Below are 20,564 nucleotides of genomic sequence, written 5' to 3' on the forward strand. Positions count from 1 at the left end.
CGCCATCTTCAAGAAGTTTTGGAAGAGGGAGATGAGGGAATCAAAGTGAATGGTCAACGAATCAACAATATCAAATACGCTGACGATTCATTAGTAGTGACAGACAATAGTGAAGATCTGCAGAACCTAATGCAAAGAATAAATCTTTCCTGCAAACAATATGGGCTGAATATGAATTTGAAGAAAACAAAATTCATGATTATTACAAAAACCAAAATGTAAATACTTCAATATCAATAGACAGCACGCCAATAGAAAAAGTACAACACTACAAATACTTGGGCACAATATAATAAATGAAACTGCCGAACAATTGCAGGAAGTGAAGTTCAGGATTGAGAGAGCCAGAATTTTTTTAAACTAAAAAAATTTCTTTGCAGTAGAGTTACAAACTTAGATTTAAGAATAAGAATGTTCCGATGCTACGTGTTTTCGACCTTATTGTATGGTGCCGAAGCGTGGACCCTTAAAACAGCCGAAATTAACAGACTGGTGGCTTTCGAAAGGTGGTGTTATTGTCGCATGTTACGGATTTCTTGGGTCGATAAAGTTACAAATCGAGGTGTTACGCCGTATGAACAAGGAAGAAGAAACCTTTAAGAGGAAAAAAATAGAATATTTTGCACATGTTATAAGAGGTCATAGATACCAATTGATCCAGAATATTATGGAAGGAAAAATCCAAGGACGTAGTCGGGGCAGAAGACGAACATCCTGACTGAAGAACCTCAGAGGACGGTATGGAATGATGTCGAATGGATTATTTAGAGCAGCCGCAAATAAAATCAAAATAGCCATGATGATTGTCAACCTGCGTTAGGAGACGGTACTTGAAGAAGAACGAAAGTAAAAATTGTAAACCAATCTCTCTCCCAACACATTGCCTCTTATGATAATATTCTTCATTATACTTTTTTTGGGCAAGTGCGCCACATCATTGTATTTGGGAGATGATAAGCTTCAAAAATTAGAAAAATATCGGTTATTAAAAAATAAAGTTGATGATTTCCACGTCACCAAAGGATGATACTACTACTACTGCCATTACTCGCTGACGAGTATTTGACACGCATCAGAAGATCGTCACGCAAGGCGTTTTCTTTCATGAGCTTTTCTGTGACTGAAAAGCCCGATGCGTGATGTTATATATCTACCGCCCTCCAGACATTCAAAAATCTCATTACTTTGTTGCTGTTAACAGATTTTTACAATTTTCCTCCATTCCGTTCTATTGTGAGCTGCTTCTTCCCACTCATTCTGCTTGTACCTTAATACCCTTTAAGTTTTCGTGGAAAATATCCTTGTACCTCTTGAGTTGTCCACCCGGCCTCCTTTTACCGTCTACAAGCTCACCGTAAAGCAGAGATTTTGGTATGCGGCTTTCTTGCATTCTGCATACGTGACCAGTCCACCTTAAGCGGGGCTTTGTAATCATGACTTCAATACTCTCGCAGTTAGCTTTTTCAAGGACCGATACGTTTGAGAGATGATGGACCCATTTTATTCTTAAGAGTTGTCTAAGATGTCTCTGTTGCAACTTGTTTAATGCGTTGATATGTCGGCGGTACGACACCCAGGTTTCGCTTCCATATAACATGGTGGGAATTATTATCGCTCGGTACACTGCAAGTTTCGTTTTTGTGCTCAAGTCATGATTGTAGAAAACCCTGTCTTTTAATTTCCAGAATGCTCTTGAGGCGCTGCTAATCCTGTGTTGAATTTCAGAGTCGATATTAGCCTTTTCCGAAATCAAACTGCCGAGGTAATTGAATTCCGCTACATATTCCAATAGTTCTTCTCCGATTTTTATAGCATTGTTTTGATCTTCCGGGGGAGTGCCCATAATTTTAGTTTTATTAATGTTCAGCTTGAGCCCCAAAGCCTCGTATGCCCATGTACATATATGTGTTCAACATTTCTTGCAATTGCTGTAACGTATTTGCAACTAGAGCAGAGTCATCAGCGTATTGAAGTTTTGTGATGAATTTTGTTGAAGGATGATAAGGCGGTATAATTAGACAAGAAAACTCAAATTACCATACTTTTCACTATAACGTTTAACAGTCCCATTACATTCACGTTAACAGAAATAAAGAGGTATTTTATTCTAAAAAAAACGTCATAAATTACAAATATAAATTTACACCCCATTCAGAGTAAACACCATTCGACACAAATTACCATAAAACACTCGTCGAATAACACGAATATTGCCTCGTTTAGCCATCCTTATCGCGGAACGGAATCTAGATAAAAACCGTTTTGTAACGACTGCCGAATGTGTGAAGCCATATTGCACCGAAATGGAAATTTATTTAAATGGTCACGGGTCCAGCGGTGACCCATGCATGCGGGACCCACGACTGGTTAGCCAGCGCGTGCCATATGGGCGTGGTCGGTCCGATTGCGAGATTAAGGGTTTATGGATGGGTTAATGTGCACAAAATTACGTTGCAAGGGTGACTCATTGGTGAATAAATTTATATTTTTGATCATCGTCTAAATACTACAGAATTTAATAGAAATGGCTTGGCATTTTCGTAAAATTGGCTGCTGAAATGTAAAGCACTAGTACTGACAAATTATATCTCTGTCAATGTTTAGTTTTTATTATTGAGCTGTAATATATTAATTATTCTTTTACGGTTTCTCTTGGTTATTCCCAGCATATTTCGTTCCATTGCGCGTTATTTTAACGACCTGCAGTTTCCTTATGATGTCCGTTTTAAGTGTCCAGGTTTCGCATGCATATAGGTCATGACTGGTAGTACACATTGGTTGAATGTTTTCTTCTTTACATAAAGTGGCATTCTAGATTTGAATATGATTGAGTTTCTTCCATAAGTACCCCATGCTAACTTAATTCTTCTTGATTCTTCGGTTGATTTCTGGTAGTAGAGATCCCGAGCTGTGTATTGGTTGTCCCATATATTCTTCTATTATTTCCAGTGTTTTATTATTTATTAGAATGTCTTTTCTTTCCACTAGTTCATTGTACATGACGAATTAAAGAATAGAGTGGATATGACAAAAGACCCAGGTAATAGATGTCATCCACAGAGTTAAATCTCTCAAATGGCAATGGGCAGGAAACCTGACAAGAAGAACGGGCATGAGATGGACCACAAAAATTACAGCATGGTGCCTAATGAGGCATTAAGAGACCTAGAGGAAGACCGAACCTGAGATAGGACCATGATATTAGGAAATTAGCAGGGATAACTTGGGTCCGTATAGCCAACAATAGACAACAATGGGTCCAACTACAAAGAGGGTATCAAAATATGTGAGGGAGGCTCCACCATAATTGGAAATGGTTGAAAAAGCTGAAAATGATGATGATGATCATCATGATAATAATTATATTCTATAACATGTTGTGGGTATCACTGTGAAAAGGAAGCCGAAGGTTTATTTTATTGTTTATTTATTTTTACTACAACATTCTTATACGAATATAAATATAATATACAACCATCTTAAGGCCAACTGGCAGTAAACTTCATTAAAAAACAAAGAAGAGTACGGGTCCAGTGAGTGAAATGACGTCTAGGACGTGACCTCGCCAAAACTATTACCGATAGTCATTCCCAGCCGTCTTGACGCCGTTTTTTTCCGATCGTATGGTATTTACTTCCCATGTGTATTAATGACACGTGACAGTTGACGTTTCGTGTTTCTAGCATAAATAAATAATGGTTAGAATACACTACTAAATTTTGTTGGTGTTTTTATAGTGTTTTGAACATCGCCAGATTGTAGAATTTAATTTCAATATTTTCTCAAACTCTTAAATGCATCTCAACTCTTCTAAAGGTGCGTATTCATTATCCCAACGAACGAACGAACGAATGAAAGTGCGGTATATTTAGACGGGGACCGAACGCATGCGGCCGTTCGTTCGTTCGTTCGCTCGACCATCCGTTTCGAGTCGGTACATCAAGGGCATTCGCGTCCGGTCTTCTCGTGCGGTTCTATCGTACGGTCCCCGTCCATACCACTAGCTAACATTCGTTCGTTCGTTCGGATAATGAATACGCACCTTAATACTTAATAGAAGATCAAACACCTCTCTAGATTATAACATTACAATGGTTTTCTGAACTACAGTTACCTTTTGTCCTAGTCAAAACTTAATTAAGTATATTCTTATATTATCTAATAAGTGTCGATATTAACTATGATAGAAAAAAAATATTTATTTACATTCGATTTTTTGCCTATGCCCAAAGCAACAACGGAACAAATCAGTCTGCACAAATTAACGGTTACTTATTGAAAGACCTTCTTGGTTAATAGCTTGCTGACCTTTACGAAGCCATCTACGAAAGTAATTAGAATACTAACTATATCTTAACATGTTAATGAGCAGCCTACTGCTATTATATCAAAATTTTAAAATATTATATCTTGAGGTTATATGTTCCTTCCGTAAATGTACCTACTCGTTACAACCAAGATGTGCTTTGTAATTGTCAACTAAACATAAAAGTATTTATGTTTTATTTATAGTTTAGGAGTTTATCATTCAGAAAAATGAAGACACTGAGAGGTGAAATCCTTGCCACTTTCTTCATTAAGAATAGTATGAAAATAAATGAGTTCTTATGAATCAAATCATTTTACATCTACAAGGTTCAATTCTTAATTTCAATTGATCCTGCCTTAAATACACAGTGAGCATTGGAATAAAAAGATAATATCTTCAGAGGCAATTATGTATTCTCTATTTATCGAAACTCGTTAATATTAATTATCAATAAATTAACTGAAATATTCTTGAAAAACGTTAGAGGTTTGGTTTGGGTTGGGTTCATAGTAGAACATTCGCCAAAATTCACGGCAGGCCTTATTAGCAAAAGTAGAAGAACTGTCAAAACCGAGGTCAAAACTGTACTATGTACTAAGAGTGCATTTCAAGCACTTAAAGCTGATGGAACTGAGAGATGAAGGCATGTGCAAATTCTGTCAACCAAAGGTAGAGAACACAGAAAATGTCGCGTCGTCGGTGCGACAGCTTGGCAAATGTACGGGCAATGATGCCTTGTACTAGACCAATGATAGGCCATTGACAAAGTTGCTAAACGTTTTGAAAATAATAGGACTAGAGAGTGCAACCTAAGAACCAGAAGAGAACCATAAAAGATCTGAAGAGGTCCCAGTGGAACAGGTCAGTAGCAACCTCTAAAATCTTAATATATCTGATTAGCACTCAAACAACGCTTAAAAATGATAACCGATGTTCATAGTAATGGCTCTAAATAAAGCTGTATAATAAAAAGAAATAAATGTAAAATATATAAAAAAACTTGACGAAACCCGTCGAAAAGCCAGTTCAAAAATCCAAACAAATAAAAAAGCTCTATTATTAAACACCTAAAAATTCGTTGACATTTTTCTCTATAGAACCCTTGTACTCAAGCGGTGGAAAAAGTAAACACACTAATCCATAACTTTAAAATACTGGTTTTCACCTGGTAAGAATAAAAGCATCCTTTATACGCAAATTACAACCTACCCATCTATTGCAAGGTGCAAAAAAAGCACCTTTTGTCGTTGCGTAACACCATATCTGACCAACAAGTATGAATTATTTCGACGAAATTCACACGAAGATATCAAAGTATGCTCGAAGAACTACGACAAAAACCGACTAAATCACTTAGAATGTTTAACGTACCCTTCTCAATTAAATGTATTAAGGTACATTCTGATGAGATCGAGTCAAATATGAAGATCTCAGCCCCTAATTTGCAATTGCACACGTGTTTAATTCTATATAGGGTTGTCGGTAAACCTAATAGATCCAGTTAGCAAAAAGAAACTGCTCCCGTTAGATTTGAACCCTTCTGAAAAGCTAGAAATAAAAATTATAGGCGATAATAGACCTAGATAAAAAATACTTCTTTGTTTAGATTTATAGTTTTGTTTAATAACTTTTTGCACCCAGCACCATAATTATATAATAATAATCTACCATCTCGATTACTAAGTAAATCTAAACTAAACAGCGCCCTTAAAAATAAAGTTGTTTAATTAGAATAGAATATCACGTCGTGCAATTGTCAAGTCTTTATAATTATTACAGAAATAAAGATGACTAATATTGATACTAACAATTTATAAATAACAAAATAGTTGAATAGGTGCTTAAAGAGATTAAATAAAATAAACTGACTTTTTTGGTTTTACATCAGATCTCACAACTTTTTATAGTGGAAGAATTGTGTTGTGAGGCTTGGCATTTTCTTACATTCTATGTTTTTGATGGGATTCTGTATATAAATGACATTGTTAACCTAAAAATATGTTTATCAATATTCATATATTTGGAAACTAGGCTAAAATCTGATCAAGCGAATCACGCGCTAATTCCAGCCTGTACATCTTGAATTGATCGAATTTTAACGAGGATTTTAATGAACGTTGGCGTTTTTGTTGTTTCGAAACTAGAAACCATCTTCTTTGATTTGTTTACGAGCAATAATACCATGAAAGGACATGGTCGATAGATTTTCTAAGTCAGAACACCAATGCTGTTTTCCAATTACCAATCGCCTGCTTATGTTTATAGTTCAGTGTTTGAAAGCATTGTTTTATTGATATTGGTACAAAATCATCTAAATCGATCCAACAAATTAAGATAAAGATAAATAGAAAAAATATAGAATAACAAAATTATAATGCACAAATTTATTTTTCGTTCAGTTTTATGTATAGCTTTTTCAACAGATCTTATACTTCCGAATGTATTTTGTTGTAAATGTTGAGGTGTATTGAGTTCACTTTTACAAATGACGTTAAGTAATGCCCCCCAAAGAAAAATATTCCTTGGCGACAAGTCCAGAAACCTCACTGTCCATTATACTGCTACACTATTTCCAATCCATCTTCCAGGGAAATTATTTGATTGTTTATATTATATTTTTTATATTATTTATTTTATATTAGTTTTTATTATTTTACTGTATTTATTTTTCCGTATTCAATATTTTACCACACGTCATTGTTAAGTTTTAAAGCTCATCAGTATTGTTACAATGAATAGATTCAATATTTTAAAAAACCAAAGCGGGACTTAAAATTAATTTCAGTAAGTAAATTGTGTTTAAGTACTCCAAAACAAAAAAAAAATAATGTGGCATATTGTTGCACTCAGACCGAAGAGACGGAATTCTTTTAAAGCATGACATAAAAAATGCAGGTCCGTATTTAAAAAAATTAAGTTGGCCTATGTATCTCACAAAAAGAAGAATTAGAATTTTTTAAAAAGTAACAACAGTTTTTTTTTTAAATAAAATTGATTTTCAAAAAATTTTTTTTTCTAAATAACTCAGCAATCCTTAACGTTTTTGAATTTTTTTTTATGGCATTTTGGTAAACATCCCAAGGCGCAAATTTACCCCAATTTAATCATGTTCGTATCTATTACGGCTTCCGAGATATCAATGATCGTACCCCGAATTTATAGCACCCTGTATAACTTTTTCATTATTCTTTTTGTATTTTTTCTTCTGGCAGACGGGGGAATACCCGGTCAAATTTATTTACAATTAAGTAGCCACTGGCAAGCTGGTTACCGGTTGGATTCTATCACAGTGATATTAAAAAATCCTTTTATATTTCTTTATAATTCTGTTTTAGAGACAAAATACGCAGCATTTTTCCCAGAATCTTGAAATATACCGGGTGCGTCTCAAAAGTGGCTCACCAATATAACTTTTTTATTTTTTCAGATAAAACAACGAGATTTAGTATGTTAGTATTTGAAATTAGGAATGATTTACGTATTCAATTATTTTCGGTCACTTCCGGTTTCACCGGAAATGATTACAACTTTTGATTTTTAAATGGCACCCTCGGTATTTTTTTACTTTATTCGATAGAAAATGACACTCTGAATAGAATGACATATAATAATATGTTAACTTTTGACATTTTCGCATCTGGTTTATTTGAAATCGTAACATGCGGTTCATAACGACAATTTGACTCGAAATACCAAGTATATGGTATCAAATTATTCGTAAAAAATGCTTTTTCCAAATATGCTAATGAGCCACCCTGGTTCCATTTGAAAAAATTGAGATATGATTAAATATACGATTTGGGCATCTTTTAACGATCCAGGATAAGACACTAAAATATTACACGATCAAATCTATTTTTCCAACATTTCTTGATTAAAAATTAGTGTTTTTAACACAGCCACGGCATGACACTCTAGACTGAAATTTAAAATTCAATTTGTTTCTGAGAGAATATGTCACAAGTTGACATATGATATGCATTCGATTCAGAGTGTCATTTTCTATGGAATAAAATAAAAAAATAACGAGGGTGCCATTTAAAAATGAAAAGTTGTAGTCATTTCCGGTGAAACAGGAAGTGACCGAAAACAATTGACTACGTCAATCACTCCTAATTTATGTCTTATACTAACGTACCAAATCTCGTGTTTTTATCTAAAAAAAATTAAAAAAGTTATAGGGGTGAGCCACTTTTGAGACGCACCCGGTATGTACGTTTTTTAAATACAAATACAATATATTATTAAATCTATTCTAATACAACCTTAAAATCTGAAGAAAACAGTTTATTAATAATTGGGTTGCATTTTAACTACCGACAAAGTTCTTCAAACATGTCCTAGTTTCCATTCAAAATACCAACGATAATTGCCATTCGAAAAAACATATTACTATAATTCACATGGCAATTCCGGTACGGCATTTCGTAGACGTCTCCACGTCTGCCGGTGTGTGAACACCCCGTGGTCATTTTCTCCTAATGCATTCGCGTTTTTATAGACGTCATCCGTCACGGATGGTGTCATAAGTTTTTCATTTTACTACACATGCTATATTCTACGTAATAATTACATTTCAATATAGCACAAACTATGAAAATGTGTGCTATATTGAGATATCAAACTTTGAATATAGTGACTAATGAAATATAGTAGATATATACTGTACTTACATATGTGATACATATTATAACAAATATAAATATACCTAGTATAGTAATTAGTGATGAGTGAAATATCGGTAACTATGACTTTGACACTGATATTCTATAATCACAGTCACGGCCTGTGACTGATTTGAAAATAAACGGTGACTTGCTAAAGCGGGACGATTACAGTTAATTGTGGTTTCTCTGGTAACGAGAAAATACTTCACAGAGCGGGACGTCGCGCGTCGCAAACGCAGCTGCCGATGGCGCCGGTCGTGACTCAGTTCACAGTCACGAGTCACGACGTACGTCTCATAGGATAGATATCTGACAAAGTGATCTAAAGACAGTGACTGTTAGAAGTGATTTAATTTTTTATGTATTTTATATTTTATTACTATTTTCTATCAGTACGAATCGGTTTGGTTCCTTTTTAGTTCAGCAGGTTTTTTTAAAGCCAAACATAAAGTTTTACCTTTGTACTGTTTATTTTTTTAGAAACTTCATTTTTTATATATTTCGTTTATTTTAATACAAAGGAAAATATTTGTTGTTTAATGTATTACTTATCTCGTGTTGTTAAGTTTCGTTCGTTATGGTTATGAGCATATTGCATATTTTATTCTTTTCCCGTTGGTTTCTTTAAATAAAAAAATTGTTTTATTTTTATTTTTTAATATACCTTTTACCCACTGTTTAGTGTTTTCTATTTCAGCGGCCTTGGATAAAGGACAAATAAAAATTAGTATAACAACAACAACATAATCGTATCATTCGTATCGTATCTTATATTTTAGCCGTGATTGTGCTTTCGGATTCATAATCATAAAGTCGCAGTCACAGTTAAGAGTCACAGATAATACAAAGTCGCTGTCACAGGTAAGCCTGTGAACAGAAAATCACGGTTTGGCTCATCACTAATAGTAATACACTCACCAGCACGAAAAATGGCTACCTTAAAGTTTTGATGTATATTTTAAAGTTTTATATGTATATTCTGTTCCAGTGGACCGATTTTCATAATTTTTTCAGATATTTGTAGCTAAATTATTTGACTTTTTAGTATCTCTTTCTAAATTAAAAATGAAAGCTCCCATCTGTCAATTATAGGAGGGAAACCAAAATGTTGACATTTTCGTGAAAGTTTGAATCCTATGGAGTACAAAGCAAAAAATGTAACAATTATTTTATCATTTAGGTGTATCTTTTCTCGATAGTTTGTTTTTTGATTCATCTCAATACATGTATTTCTTTTGGAGATATTCGCTTTTGAAGACTTTTGATTGAGATTAACATGTTTTCGTATTTTTTACAGCATGCCTTTGTCTTTGGTCCTAGTCCTAGTCAACACACCTATAAAATAGTGTTTATGATTTATGTAATGTCACTGTCTTCAGAAAAATCATATTATTATTGTCTGTTGTGCAGTTACTCTAGCAGATATGGTTTTTAGTCCAAAATGTCCAAAATTGATCTCTACCATGATCAATTAAAGCAGCTAGCAATTTATAGTTCGATAGGTACTTCAGTCCTACTTAAAACTATCTCTACTAGAGTAAACGCCAATAAAAAATAATAATATGACTTTTCAATGACAGTGACATTACAAAAACAGTAAACACTATTTTATAAGTGTGTTGATGAGGATCCAAACTCAGTGCTAAAATTGTTGTAGATCATCACTGTCTGATTTAAAAGCGAATATCTTCAATAAAAATAAAGATATTGAGATGAATCAAAAAACAAACTATCGAGAAAAGATGTACCTAGATGATAAAATGATTCCTTAAATTCCTTGCATTACTAAGATATTCTACAGGGTGATTCAAACTGTCACCAAACTATGTTTTGTTTTCCCTCGTATAATTGACAGAAGGAAACCTCATTTTTAATTTAGAAAGAGAAACTAAAAAGCCAAATAATTTTGCGAAAAATTTCTTAAAAAGTCATTAAAATCGGCCAATAAGAACAAAATATATTAAACTGTAAAATACATCAAAATTTTAAGATGCCCGTTTTTCATGCCGGTGAGTGTATATTCTTTCAGTAACATCACTTTTGAGGCTGTTGAGAATAATAAGAAAATCTGTACTGAACCAATGTACTGCACATTGTTTCAAAAACACATCAGATCAAAATGGGGATACAAATTATTTGTCGTTTTATTAGACTATTCGCTCAATAAATTATAGGGTGTCCCAGAAATGAGTGCCAGTATTTTAAGGGGTGGTAGATCTCGATAAAAGAAACATATTTTCTCTTTATCGTTTTTAAGATAAGTCCAAAATAACGGAGTTATTTTACTTTGAAAATTTCCAAAAAAAAATGATTTTTTGCTAAAATTTTGAGAACCACTGGACATTTTCTGGATTTTCTTTCGCGTAAATTTAATCTACTACCTATGTCGCCATATTATCAAGAAATTATGTTTTTTAACTAAAAACTAAAAAAAAATTAAAATGCAAAAAATTCCGAATTTTCAAATTTTTTTTTCTCGAAAAAAACCTCATAGGCGTGTTTCTGGGGTTGAACTATACTACCAGTTAAAATACTTGCACTTATTTCTGGGAAACCTTCCTAAGTAGAAAAACTGCTTATGGATTATGCCAAAAACAGTAATGTTATCTCCGAGGGGTTCTACAAAATTTCATTAACATGGAAGGCCTTTTTTCATGTCAGTCCTTTCAAAGTTTTCTAGTATGGTATAGAGATATAGAGGGAGCTGGTCCTGTAATATCTAAATTGTTTGTTTCATTAGTCAATCTGTCAGCTCTTTGCGGTTACGACTAGATTGTGTGTATCCCTTAATCCAGTCCAACATGAACTTGTCACTACAATATCCACCCACTGTTAGTTAAAAAAAGAAAGACCAACAAAAGTAAAGAGAACAGTAGACATCACACTCCATTTAAATTCCTACCTTAATTACCTATGAAAATGCCCTTACATTTTATGATTTCGTTATACCAATATTCGATATTCGAATACCAAAATCGACGCATCGTAACATTAAACATTAAACGCAAATATCTTGAAAACCGTTCACAATTTCGAACTAGAAGAGCACCTTTCATTTAATTACATAATAGACTAAAAATCCAAAACTTACTACCTAAACCGAGACCTAAACGTAATACCGACAAGAATACATTGTTAATTTGTGTGTTGGAATTGGAAACCTTGATCACGGATCGGTGATTCAAACTTCCTCTCTGAGATTGACATCTTGTACTTATAACGTTTAGAAAACCGTCACCAGTAAGACCAACGAGGGCTGGCAATAAACAGGCCCTCAGGTTATGACGTTTTACGATATGATTTCCACTCTACCATGGACAAAGCCGATATGGGTCGATTGCCTTATAAGCCATACTCGAAGCCAAATGAGAAAATCCCTTATAGAGTAGGTACTTATTTGATATAAAAAAGATCTGCAAGCATTGTTTACATAGTCGTAACCAGGGCTGGAGTATAATTAGGTAATATACCATGTTTTCAATATAAAAGGTTATGTAATTTGCGTAATCTTTCCATTAGTATGAAGTATTTTATTAAGTACCTCCCGAGTTAATTACTTAAAAATGAGCTTAAAATAAATAATAATAATGTAATTTAAATACCATACGTGTGTGTTAAAGACGGCTTGGCAATGACAATCGCTGATAACTTGGTGTCTTGATGCTTTCCTAGCCACATGCCCTGCCCAATTCCATTTAAGATGGTAAAACAGATATCACCGCATCTCTTACTCCTGTACGATTTCGTATGGTATGATTGTGTATTTTATCTCTAAGTGTAACTCTCAACATGGACCTTTCCATTTTCCGTTGCATGACCTGTATTCTGTGTATTTGTATGTTCTTTTTTGTCAAAGTAAGTGTTTCAGCTCCATACGTGAGGACAGGCAAGACACACTGGTTAAAGACCTTTCTTTTTAAACACATTGGAAGATCAAATCTCAGTATATGATTTAGTTTGCCGAATGCCGCCCACAATAAACCTATTCTTCGTAGTATATATATTGTATATTAGATATTAGCTAAACCTTCTAACAAACATTTTCTGGAATAAAACTAGTTTATGATACCTTAATCGAGACGCGAGTCGGGACCTTAATACGAGCCATAATATAAATCCGAGTATAAATCATATTATCAAAATTTATTACGATCACGCAACCTAGCTTATGTTTTTTTATTTATTTTGAGATACTTGATCAATAATAAAATTAGGAAACCTCCAGAGCCTCATTATTGAGAAAAGTTAATTTGAATATATTAAAATTTAATCTATTATTTACTTTTTGGTTTAGTTTGACGCTAGTGATAACAGCTGATCAATATTCAAAATTCGTAAATTTATTGCTAACAGAGTTGCGAACAAAGTACGAAAACATCCTCGGCAAAATCAGAATAGCTAACTATTTCAATCCATTTTGGATCGTTTAGTAAGTACTACCTACTAGAAAAGGCATTTTACAATAAGATCTTCAAAAAATAAATATATCAAAAAATCATTAGATACACTTATTTTTCGTACCAAAATTTGATCAATTACTGTTCGCTATATTTATCAACGATTTACCAAGTTGCCTAAACACTCATCATGTTTAATTTTTGCTGACGACTTTAAGATGTTTAGGACGGTCCACGGAAAGGATTGCCTTCTTATGTAAGAAGATATAAATGCAGTAAATGCTTGGTTTATAACTAATAGAATGTCGCTAAATAAAGACACCACTCTCACGCGAAGACACATACCGATAAATTTCAACTATAGTGTATAGATGACACCATTTTGTGTAGAAAGGGCGAGTTCAGGGATCTTGGAGTCGTCATGCAGTCAAATCTAAAGTTTAATGTCCATTACAATCACATGATAAGTAAAGCATATAGGGTACTAAGATTTGTGATAAGAAATTCAAAGAATTTTGTCAATATATCAAGCATAGTAAAGTTGTATAATGCGTTAGTGAGACCACATCTCGAGTATGCTTCTGTAGTGTGGTTCCGGGAAGCTTATGTAAATAACCAAATAGAAAAAGTTCAAAAGAGATTCCTAAGATATCTCTATGTCAGAAGAAACCCATCGATATCCATATATGATCTCCTACAGAAGCATATTTTTATTATTTTTTGACATTGTAAACATTTATAAATGTTTATTTTAACAATAAGACTGACAATGTTATTTGTATAATGTTTTGTATTCTCTTCTCTCTTTTGTTTTTCTGTTTGTTTACTGTACCTTTGTCTACAAATTGTAAAATTTTTTGACAATAAAGGCATTTATTTATTCATGCTCGATACTTTTGGATTTGTGTCACTAGAAAGTAGAAGAATAAGACAGGTAATCTTATTTATTTTGTGTTAACTAGTTGAGGGGGCATTTTAATTTTTAGTAACGTTCCTATCTCCTCTTTATGTTATATTTTTTGTTTATTAACTAGTTGTCTTTTAAATCTGTTATATATGTTTATTTTCTTTCTTTTGTAAATTTTAAGTTTATTGTGTTCAACTCTCAATATGTAATTACAACCATTAATATTGTGTTTATTGGGAGTATAAATAAATAAATAAATAAATTGCGATCAACACAGTAAAGATCGATTCAAAGTTGATCAAAGAATGTCTAGAGAAGCCGAACAAATTAAGCAAAGAAAATAAAGTCTTCCTACTCTGGGTATATCAAGTATCAACCCACCAAGGGATAGAAGGCAATTAAAAAGCAAACGATCGCACTAAGAAAGGAGCGAACACTCCACTAAATGGACAAGAACCGTTCTGCTTACCAAGTGGAAACGAACTTAAAGAGGAACTTAAGAACCTGGACTCCATCCGTAATCTGGAATGGGAATCCTCCAACGGTCTAAAAAACAGGAAGAAATTTCTCAGAACTTACGGTTAAAAAAATTTAAGATTTTTCTTGATTTAAACAAGAACAATAAGCAAACGATCTCGCTAAAAAAGAAGCGAACACACCACTAAATGCACAAGAACCATTCTGCTTACCAAGTGGAAACGAACTTAAAGAGAAACTTGGACGACTCCATCCATAACTTGGAATGGGAATCCTCCAACGGTCTAAGACACAGGAAGAAATTTCTCAGAATTTACGATCAAGAAAAATTAAAGATTTTCCTTGATTTAAGCAAGAACAATCTTCGGATTGTCACGGGGTGTTTAACAGGACACTGTCTCTTCAATCAACATCTCAGTAGATTGAAACTAAGAAACAACGGCGAATGCAGATTCTGGAAAATAGGGAAACACTAGAACATCTCATTTCTAGAATAACCATTCGTGCCATAGATTTTAGTAAAGATCTGTGCAAAATTCGTATATTTTTTCTTTATTATGAATTAATATAGGTACGAATAAATATTTTTCAGAATTGATACAAAAGAAAGTATATACACCAGTGTATACATATTACAAAATAAAACATAAAGCAATCTAGAACTATAGCCAAGCAAATGAATGCAAATAATAATACGGATTAAAGTATGGTACCACACCACATACTCCAACGCTGTTCTGTATAACCGGTCATTGTGTCCATATACCGGCAACTTGATTACTCTACAAGTTTGTTTGGTCTAATAATTAAAAAGAGTAGCGTATAAGCCGGTAACAAGTCATTTATTACGCCATTACATCACAAAAAAGCCTTGATTCTTTGTTGTTGCCACTATTGTTAGCGCGATTATGTGTTTTACCTGCCGGTTTCTGTTTAGTTGAAATTTTTTCTGGGCTCTTTATTTTGAACGAGTTTGGATAAATGATCATGGGTTTTAAGTTCGGTTTTAACCAGTTTTAAAATAGTTTTTTAATATATCAGTGCTTTTAGAATGGTTTTGTATAGAAAATAGAATTTTATCAATATATTTCGATAATTACTACTGAGTTAATTATTAGTTAACTAATTATTACTGAGTTGACTATATTGAATTAAAATTTATTGTAGCCCAGTAGAACAACACTAGCGTGGTTAATACCCTTGTTTATATATTCTTAAAGTTGTTCAACCGACTAGACAAAATGTGCTGCCAACTGGAGGACAAATCGTGAACCTTTCGGGGCGGAGTCAAAAATATCGATTATTTTCGTTATATTCCTCAAAGTAATGTAATGATATAGCCCCCGGTTTCTGCGAACTTTAATAGTGATCAGCTGATTAAGAAATTTAAACGAAACTTTTATTTTATTGTAAATTGTGGATTATTTTTGCCTGTTATTTTAAGAATTCTAAACCGTATTAACAAAGAAATTATTATTTCGATATGTTGGTCCATTATTTATAATTTATGATAATGCTAATTGCTATTAATAAATATTTAAAAAAAAGTTACATACCTATTTTAATTTGATTTAATGCAGGTTTATAAAAGAATCATTTCATTCTTAGATTATTTTATTCTAAATTGGGTGCTTTACGAATTTTACGATATTTTTTTTTTGAAAACATAAAACTTTTTACATTTTTGATGCCAACTAATTGGTATGGTATTATTGGTATGGGAATTAGCCAAGAAAAAAAAGAATTGGCTATAACTTGTAATTTTTTGAAAAAAAACATATTATACCTATATCGCTGAAAAGCTTAAAGAATGGCGCTTTTTATGAAGTCATGGCCAACTAGGGTTTCCATTTAAAAAAAACATAATGTTTGTGTCATATGTCAAAAATGACAGGCTTTAGAAAAAAAAACAGAAAACACATACTCACTAGGTATTATCTACAACTTTTATCGATCGATGATATTTCCCATATAACTTTACATATAAAATGACAACGATCTTCATTTCATAGCCATCGCTGACGCCGTTTTTATTCGATTATACGGTAGATTATAATGGAATTAGAGACAAGTTTTATAATAGCCAAAATTTATTTTTTTCGAAATGTCTAGTAAGCCTTGAACTTCTCCGAAAAATCCGAAAGGCGCATATTTATGACCCCACAAAACTGCAATTCTTTCCCCATTTAACCGACTCTCTATCTCCAGTAGTTTCCGAGATACCCATAGAGAACATCGTAGTAAACTCACCTTGTATAGTATTTAGAAACTAACTATTATTATTATTTGACTAGATTAATTTGATTAATAAGACTCGATTAATTTAATTAATATGCAATCTGCAACTGTTAAAGGCGCACTTGATTTTATCAAGTATTGTTCATACCAGCGGGGGCTAAAGTTTCATTGGGGTCTGTGTGGCACTACCACGCCAAGAATGTTTTATTATTAGGTTGGTGGGTAGTTTAAAAAGTGTGCCTCACTGAGACGCTAATTTTGAGGAAGCATTAATTGAGTGGTTTGATGAGCTTAAAGAGGCTTAAGTGAGATGAAGATCATCGAGACATTGATTTTTCTCGAAGAGTAACCATAACTCCGATTCTGAAACTCTTACTTATAGAAGAGATAAAATTGAATAATCAATACCAGAAAAGAAATAGATGTGGATATGTCAACCATATGTCAACGAAGAAATGAAAAAAAAAATCTCATGAATCAAATGTGTACGATCCATGAGCAGCAGTTACAGATCCTACAGTGCGTCTGTCCATTCTATGGCTACGGGGTATCCGTGAGAGGGGAAATGATATTCTCTCGATGTTTTTCGTAAAAAATTAGACGACGCATCCTATCAATAAAAATTCGACAAATTTGCAAGTAGCCAATAAAATGAGTGGGCGGAGCGATTTGCGGTGACGTACTCGTCAAGTCGACGTATAAAATATATTGCTGTTTATTTAAATGTTTTTTGTCCGCATTCCTTTCATAGACACAGATCCAGCAGATGAACTGTATATTAGCATGAACTGTATTTGAAAAAGTTAGTACAGTACGTCTGTCCGTTCTGTGGCTACGGGGTATCCGTGAGAGGGGAAACGATATTCTCTCGATGTTTTTCGTAAAAAATTAGACGACGAGTCCCATCAATAAAAATTCGACAAATTTGTAAGTAGCCAATAAAATGAGTGGGCGGAGCGATTTGCGGTGACGTACTCGTCAAGTCGAGGTATAAAATATATTCCTGTTTATTTAAATGTTTTTTGTCCGCATTTAATGAAAATGTTTGTTTACAAGTTTGAATATTGTAAACAGTTTTAAAATAACAAGCTTTTTATAAAATTTGTTCATCATGTGTTTTTAACTGAAAAAAAAAATGGGGTCCGTTGGACTCCAGCGGTGCAAAAATTCATAAGCGGTGCAAAAATTTATCACGCCATGCAGTTGAGGGTTAGAACAAACCACAAATTAAATAATATGATTATTTTTTGAGGATATTTAAATTATTTTTCCATAATAATATGGGATTTCGTGTGGGACTATAATTTAAGGAATATTTTTGATCACCAGATTTTGAAACAATAGATTAAATAGCATAATGTACCCTCGAATGTACCTAGGTACCTACTGGTAATATCTAAAAGTATTGCATTTTCTAGAAAAAGTTTTTTTTCCTTAAACAGAAAACAAAAAAACTTTTTGTGGAAGCAAAATAAATATTAATCTTTTATACTCCATCTTATGTCAATATTTATATAAGCCAAAAATACTTTTTTTTAAACAAACAACGCGAATACAATACAAAAAAAATATCATCAGATTATTTTAGTTATGACAAATATACTGACACTTTTCTTTAAATTGAAATGCGTATTATATAAAAACGTAAAAGAACCACAAAAATTGGCGTTAAATAGCGTCAGCATCGTATAGGGTTATGTCATCATACGCTTGTGTCATCTGTCAAACTTCCTCCCCGGCATCAAATAATACCATAATTTTATTTCAATATTTTGCAGTTTACTAAAAAAATTTTTTAGCTATTACCTAGGTATTAAAACCGGTATTTTTGAGGAAAATTTTTATTTTCTTTAAATTCTACTGTCAAATCATTTTAGATTGGCATTTAAATTTCGATCCCGTCATTTAATATCGGGATTTTGGGGATAAACATACCTACACCGGGATCCCGGTTTGGAAACCCAAATCACCATTGAAACTGATTTCCAAATAAGGTCGTCATAAAGCTTAAATGATAACATTTTCGAAAAAAGGAATAATTTACTTTTTTTAACATGATAAATATCAGTTAACAAATTAATTTCTTTGTAAGTATCCAATCATAAAACAGTTGTTTTTTATCTGCACATTATCCAAAAAGCAAAAGAAAAATAATTTTCACGCATTGAAAAAGGAAATATAAAGCACTCCCGCAACTTACAGCTTCTTCATGTACCGCTTCCTAGCAATCAGCGTGTACGATTCACGATGACCCGCTGCGAAGTACTTCATCTTCAACCCCATGGAGCGTACGATATATCTGCAACATCCCAGGACACTACCTTATTGCACGCAATATTGCACAGCGAGTCCTTGTTCTAAGAAATATATTATGTATCTATATCCTTTTCCGATATACCTATATGCACATTCACACGCGAAAGAGTAAATATAAACTAGAAGAACAATCCTCGTATTTTCCAAATCGAGTAAGTATCCAACAGTTGACCCTCCAGTAGTAAACAAAATAAACAGATGGGATGTCGTTAGTATCGCGACGCACGTGAGTTTCAGTTGTCCGAAGAGCAGTCACACAAGCTTCCCTAACAACAGACAAACCGAGACTGAATTCGATTCAATGGGCGAAGGAGACAAGAACTGGAATCGCCCCTCTCTAGTTGCGAACTCACTGTTTGTTGCTGCGTTCTATAATTCAGAATGTTGGACGTTACTTTATTTAAGAATATTCTTCCTTTAAACTACTATTATTATTCAAATTTTTACATACATATATAACGCATTACAGTACTTACTTATTACTAGCCTAAATTACAAAGATTGCAATTTCTAATTAAATAAAGAAAAATGTCATGTACCCGGAATGCAAAACGGAAAATTTATATATTTAAAATTTTAGTGACAAATGGGATTTCTTTAAAATATTATGAATAAGGAGACTAAAAGGCCTCCACAATTATGACAAAAACTGTATAAAAAATCGAATAGAGTTATTTTATTGAGAAAAAATTAGTTTATGGTCAATCAAACAAATCAAAATGCAATCAAAATACAATCAAGAAATCAAAATGCAAAAGCAATTTCGCAAATATTTATCATTTTTCAGAACACCGATTATTTGGCATAATTTAACACAGATATTAATCTTTAATTTGACAAGAGTTTGACAAGTTTCAAAAATTTTAAGTCGAGTTCATAGTTCATACGCATCTGCGTCCGTGCGTTGTTCATCGTTCCGTCACCCCGTCACTCCAATCATATTGCAATATGATCTGTCACTTTTGAACTAATCTAATAAGACTGGTTTCAAACAACAAGAGAAGACGCCATGACGGATTTTTATATAAACCCTTCCTTCCTTTATTAGCAAAATAAATGGATTGGTATGGCCGTCATGTCACGCTCTTTTCATCATTTCTGTCATCGTCTGTCAAAATGTTTCATGAGTTTTAAAGCAGAGTATACTTGTGTAGAGATATTGTAAGTGTAAGTAAAAAAATAAAAAAATTAACAGACTGACAGGGATTTGATTACTTAATCCCTGTCAGTCTGTTAATTTTTTTATTTTTTTT

At 33.1% G+C, this 20,564-nt stretch overlaps 1 protein-coding gene across 1 annotated transcript in view; it reads right to left on the minus strand.

Moving 5' to 3' along the window:
- Window positions 1–19,579, minus strand: part of LOC115874400 (rap1 GTPase-activating protein 1) — a 409,062-nt gene extending 389,483 nt beyond the window's left edge. The window contains exon 1 of the mRNA XM_030889567.1: window positions 19,196–19,579. Coding sequence (XP_030745427.1) covers window positions 19,196–19,278 — 83 coding nt within the window. The 5' untranslated portion in view covers window positions 19,279–19,579. The remainder of the gene's footprint in view (window positions 1–19,195) is intronic.
- Window positions 19,580–20,564: the final 985 nt, after the last annotated feature.

Source organism: Sitophilus oryzae, unplaced genomic scaffold, assembly GCF_002938485.1.
Source record: "Sitophilus oryzae breed Bouriz unplaced genomic scaffold, Soryzae_2.0 scaffold_1274_pilon_pilon, whole genome shotgun sequence".
In the NCBI taxonomy this organism is placed as follows: domain Eukaryota; kingdom Metazoa; phylum Arthropoda; class Insecta; order Coleoptera; family Curculionidae; genus Sitophilus; species Sitophilus oryzae.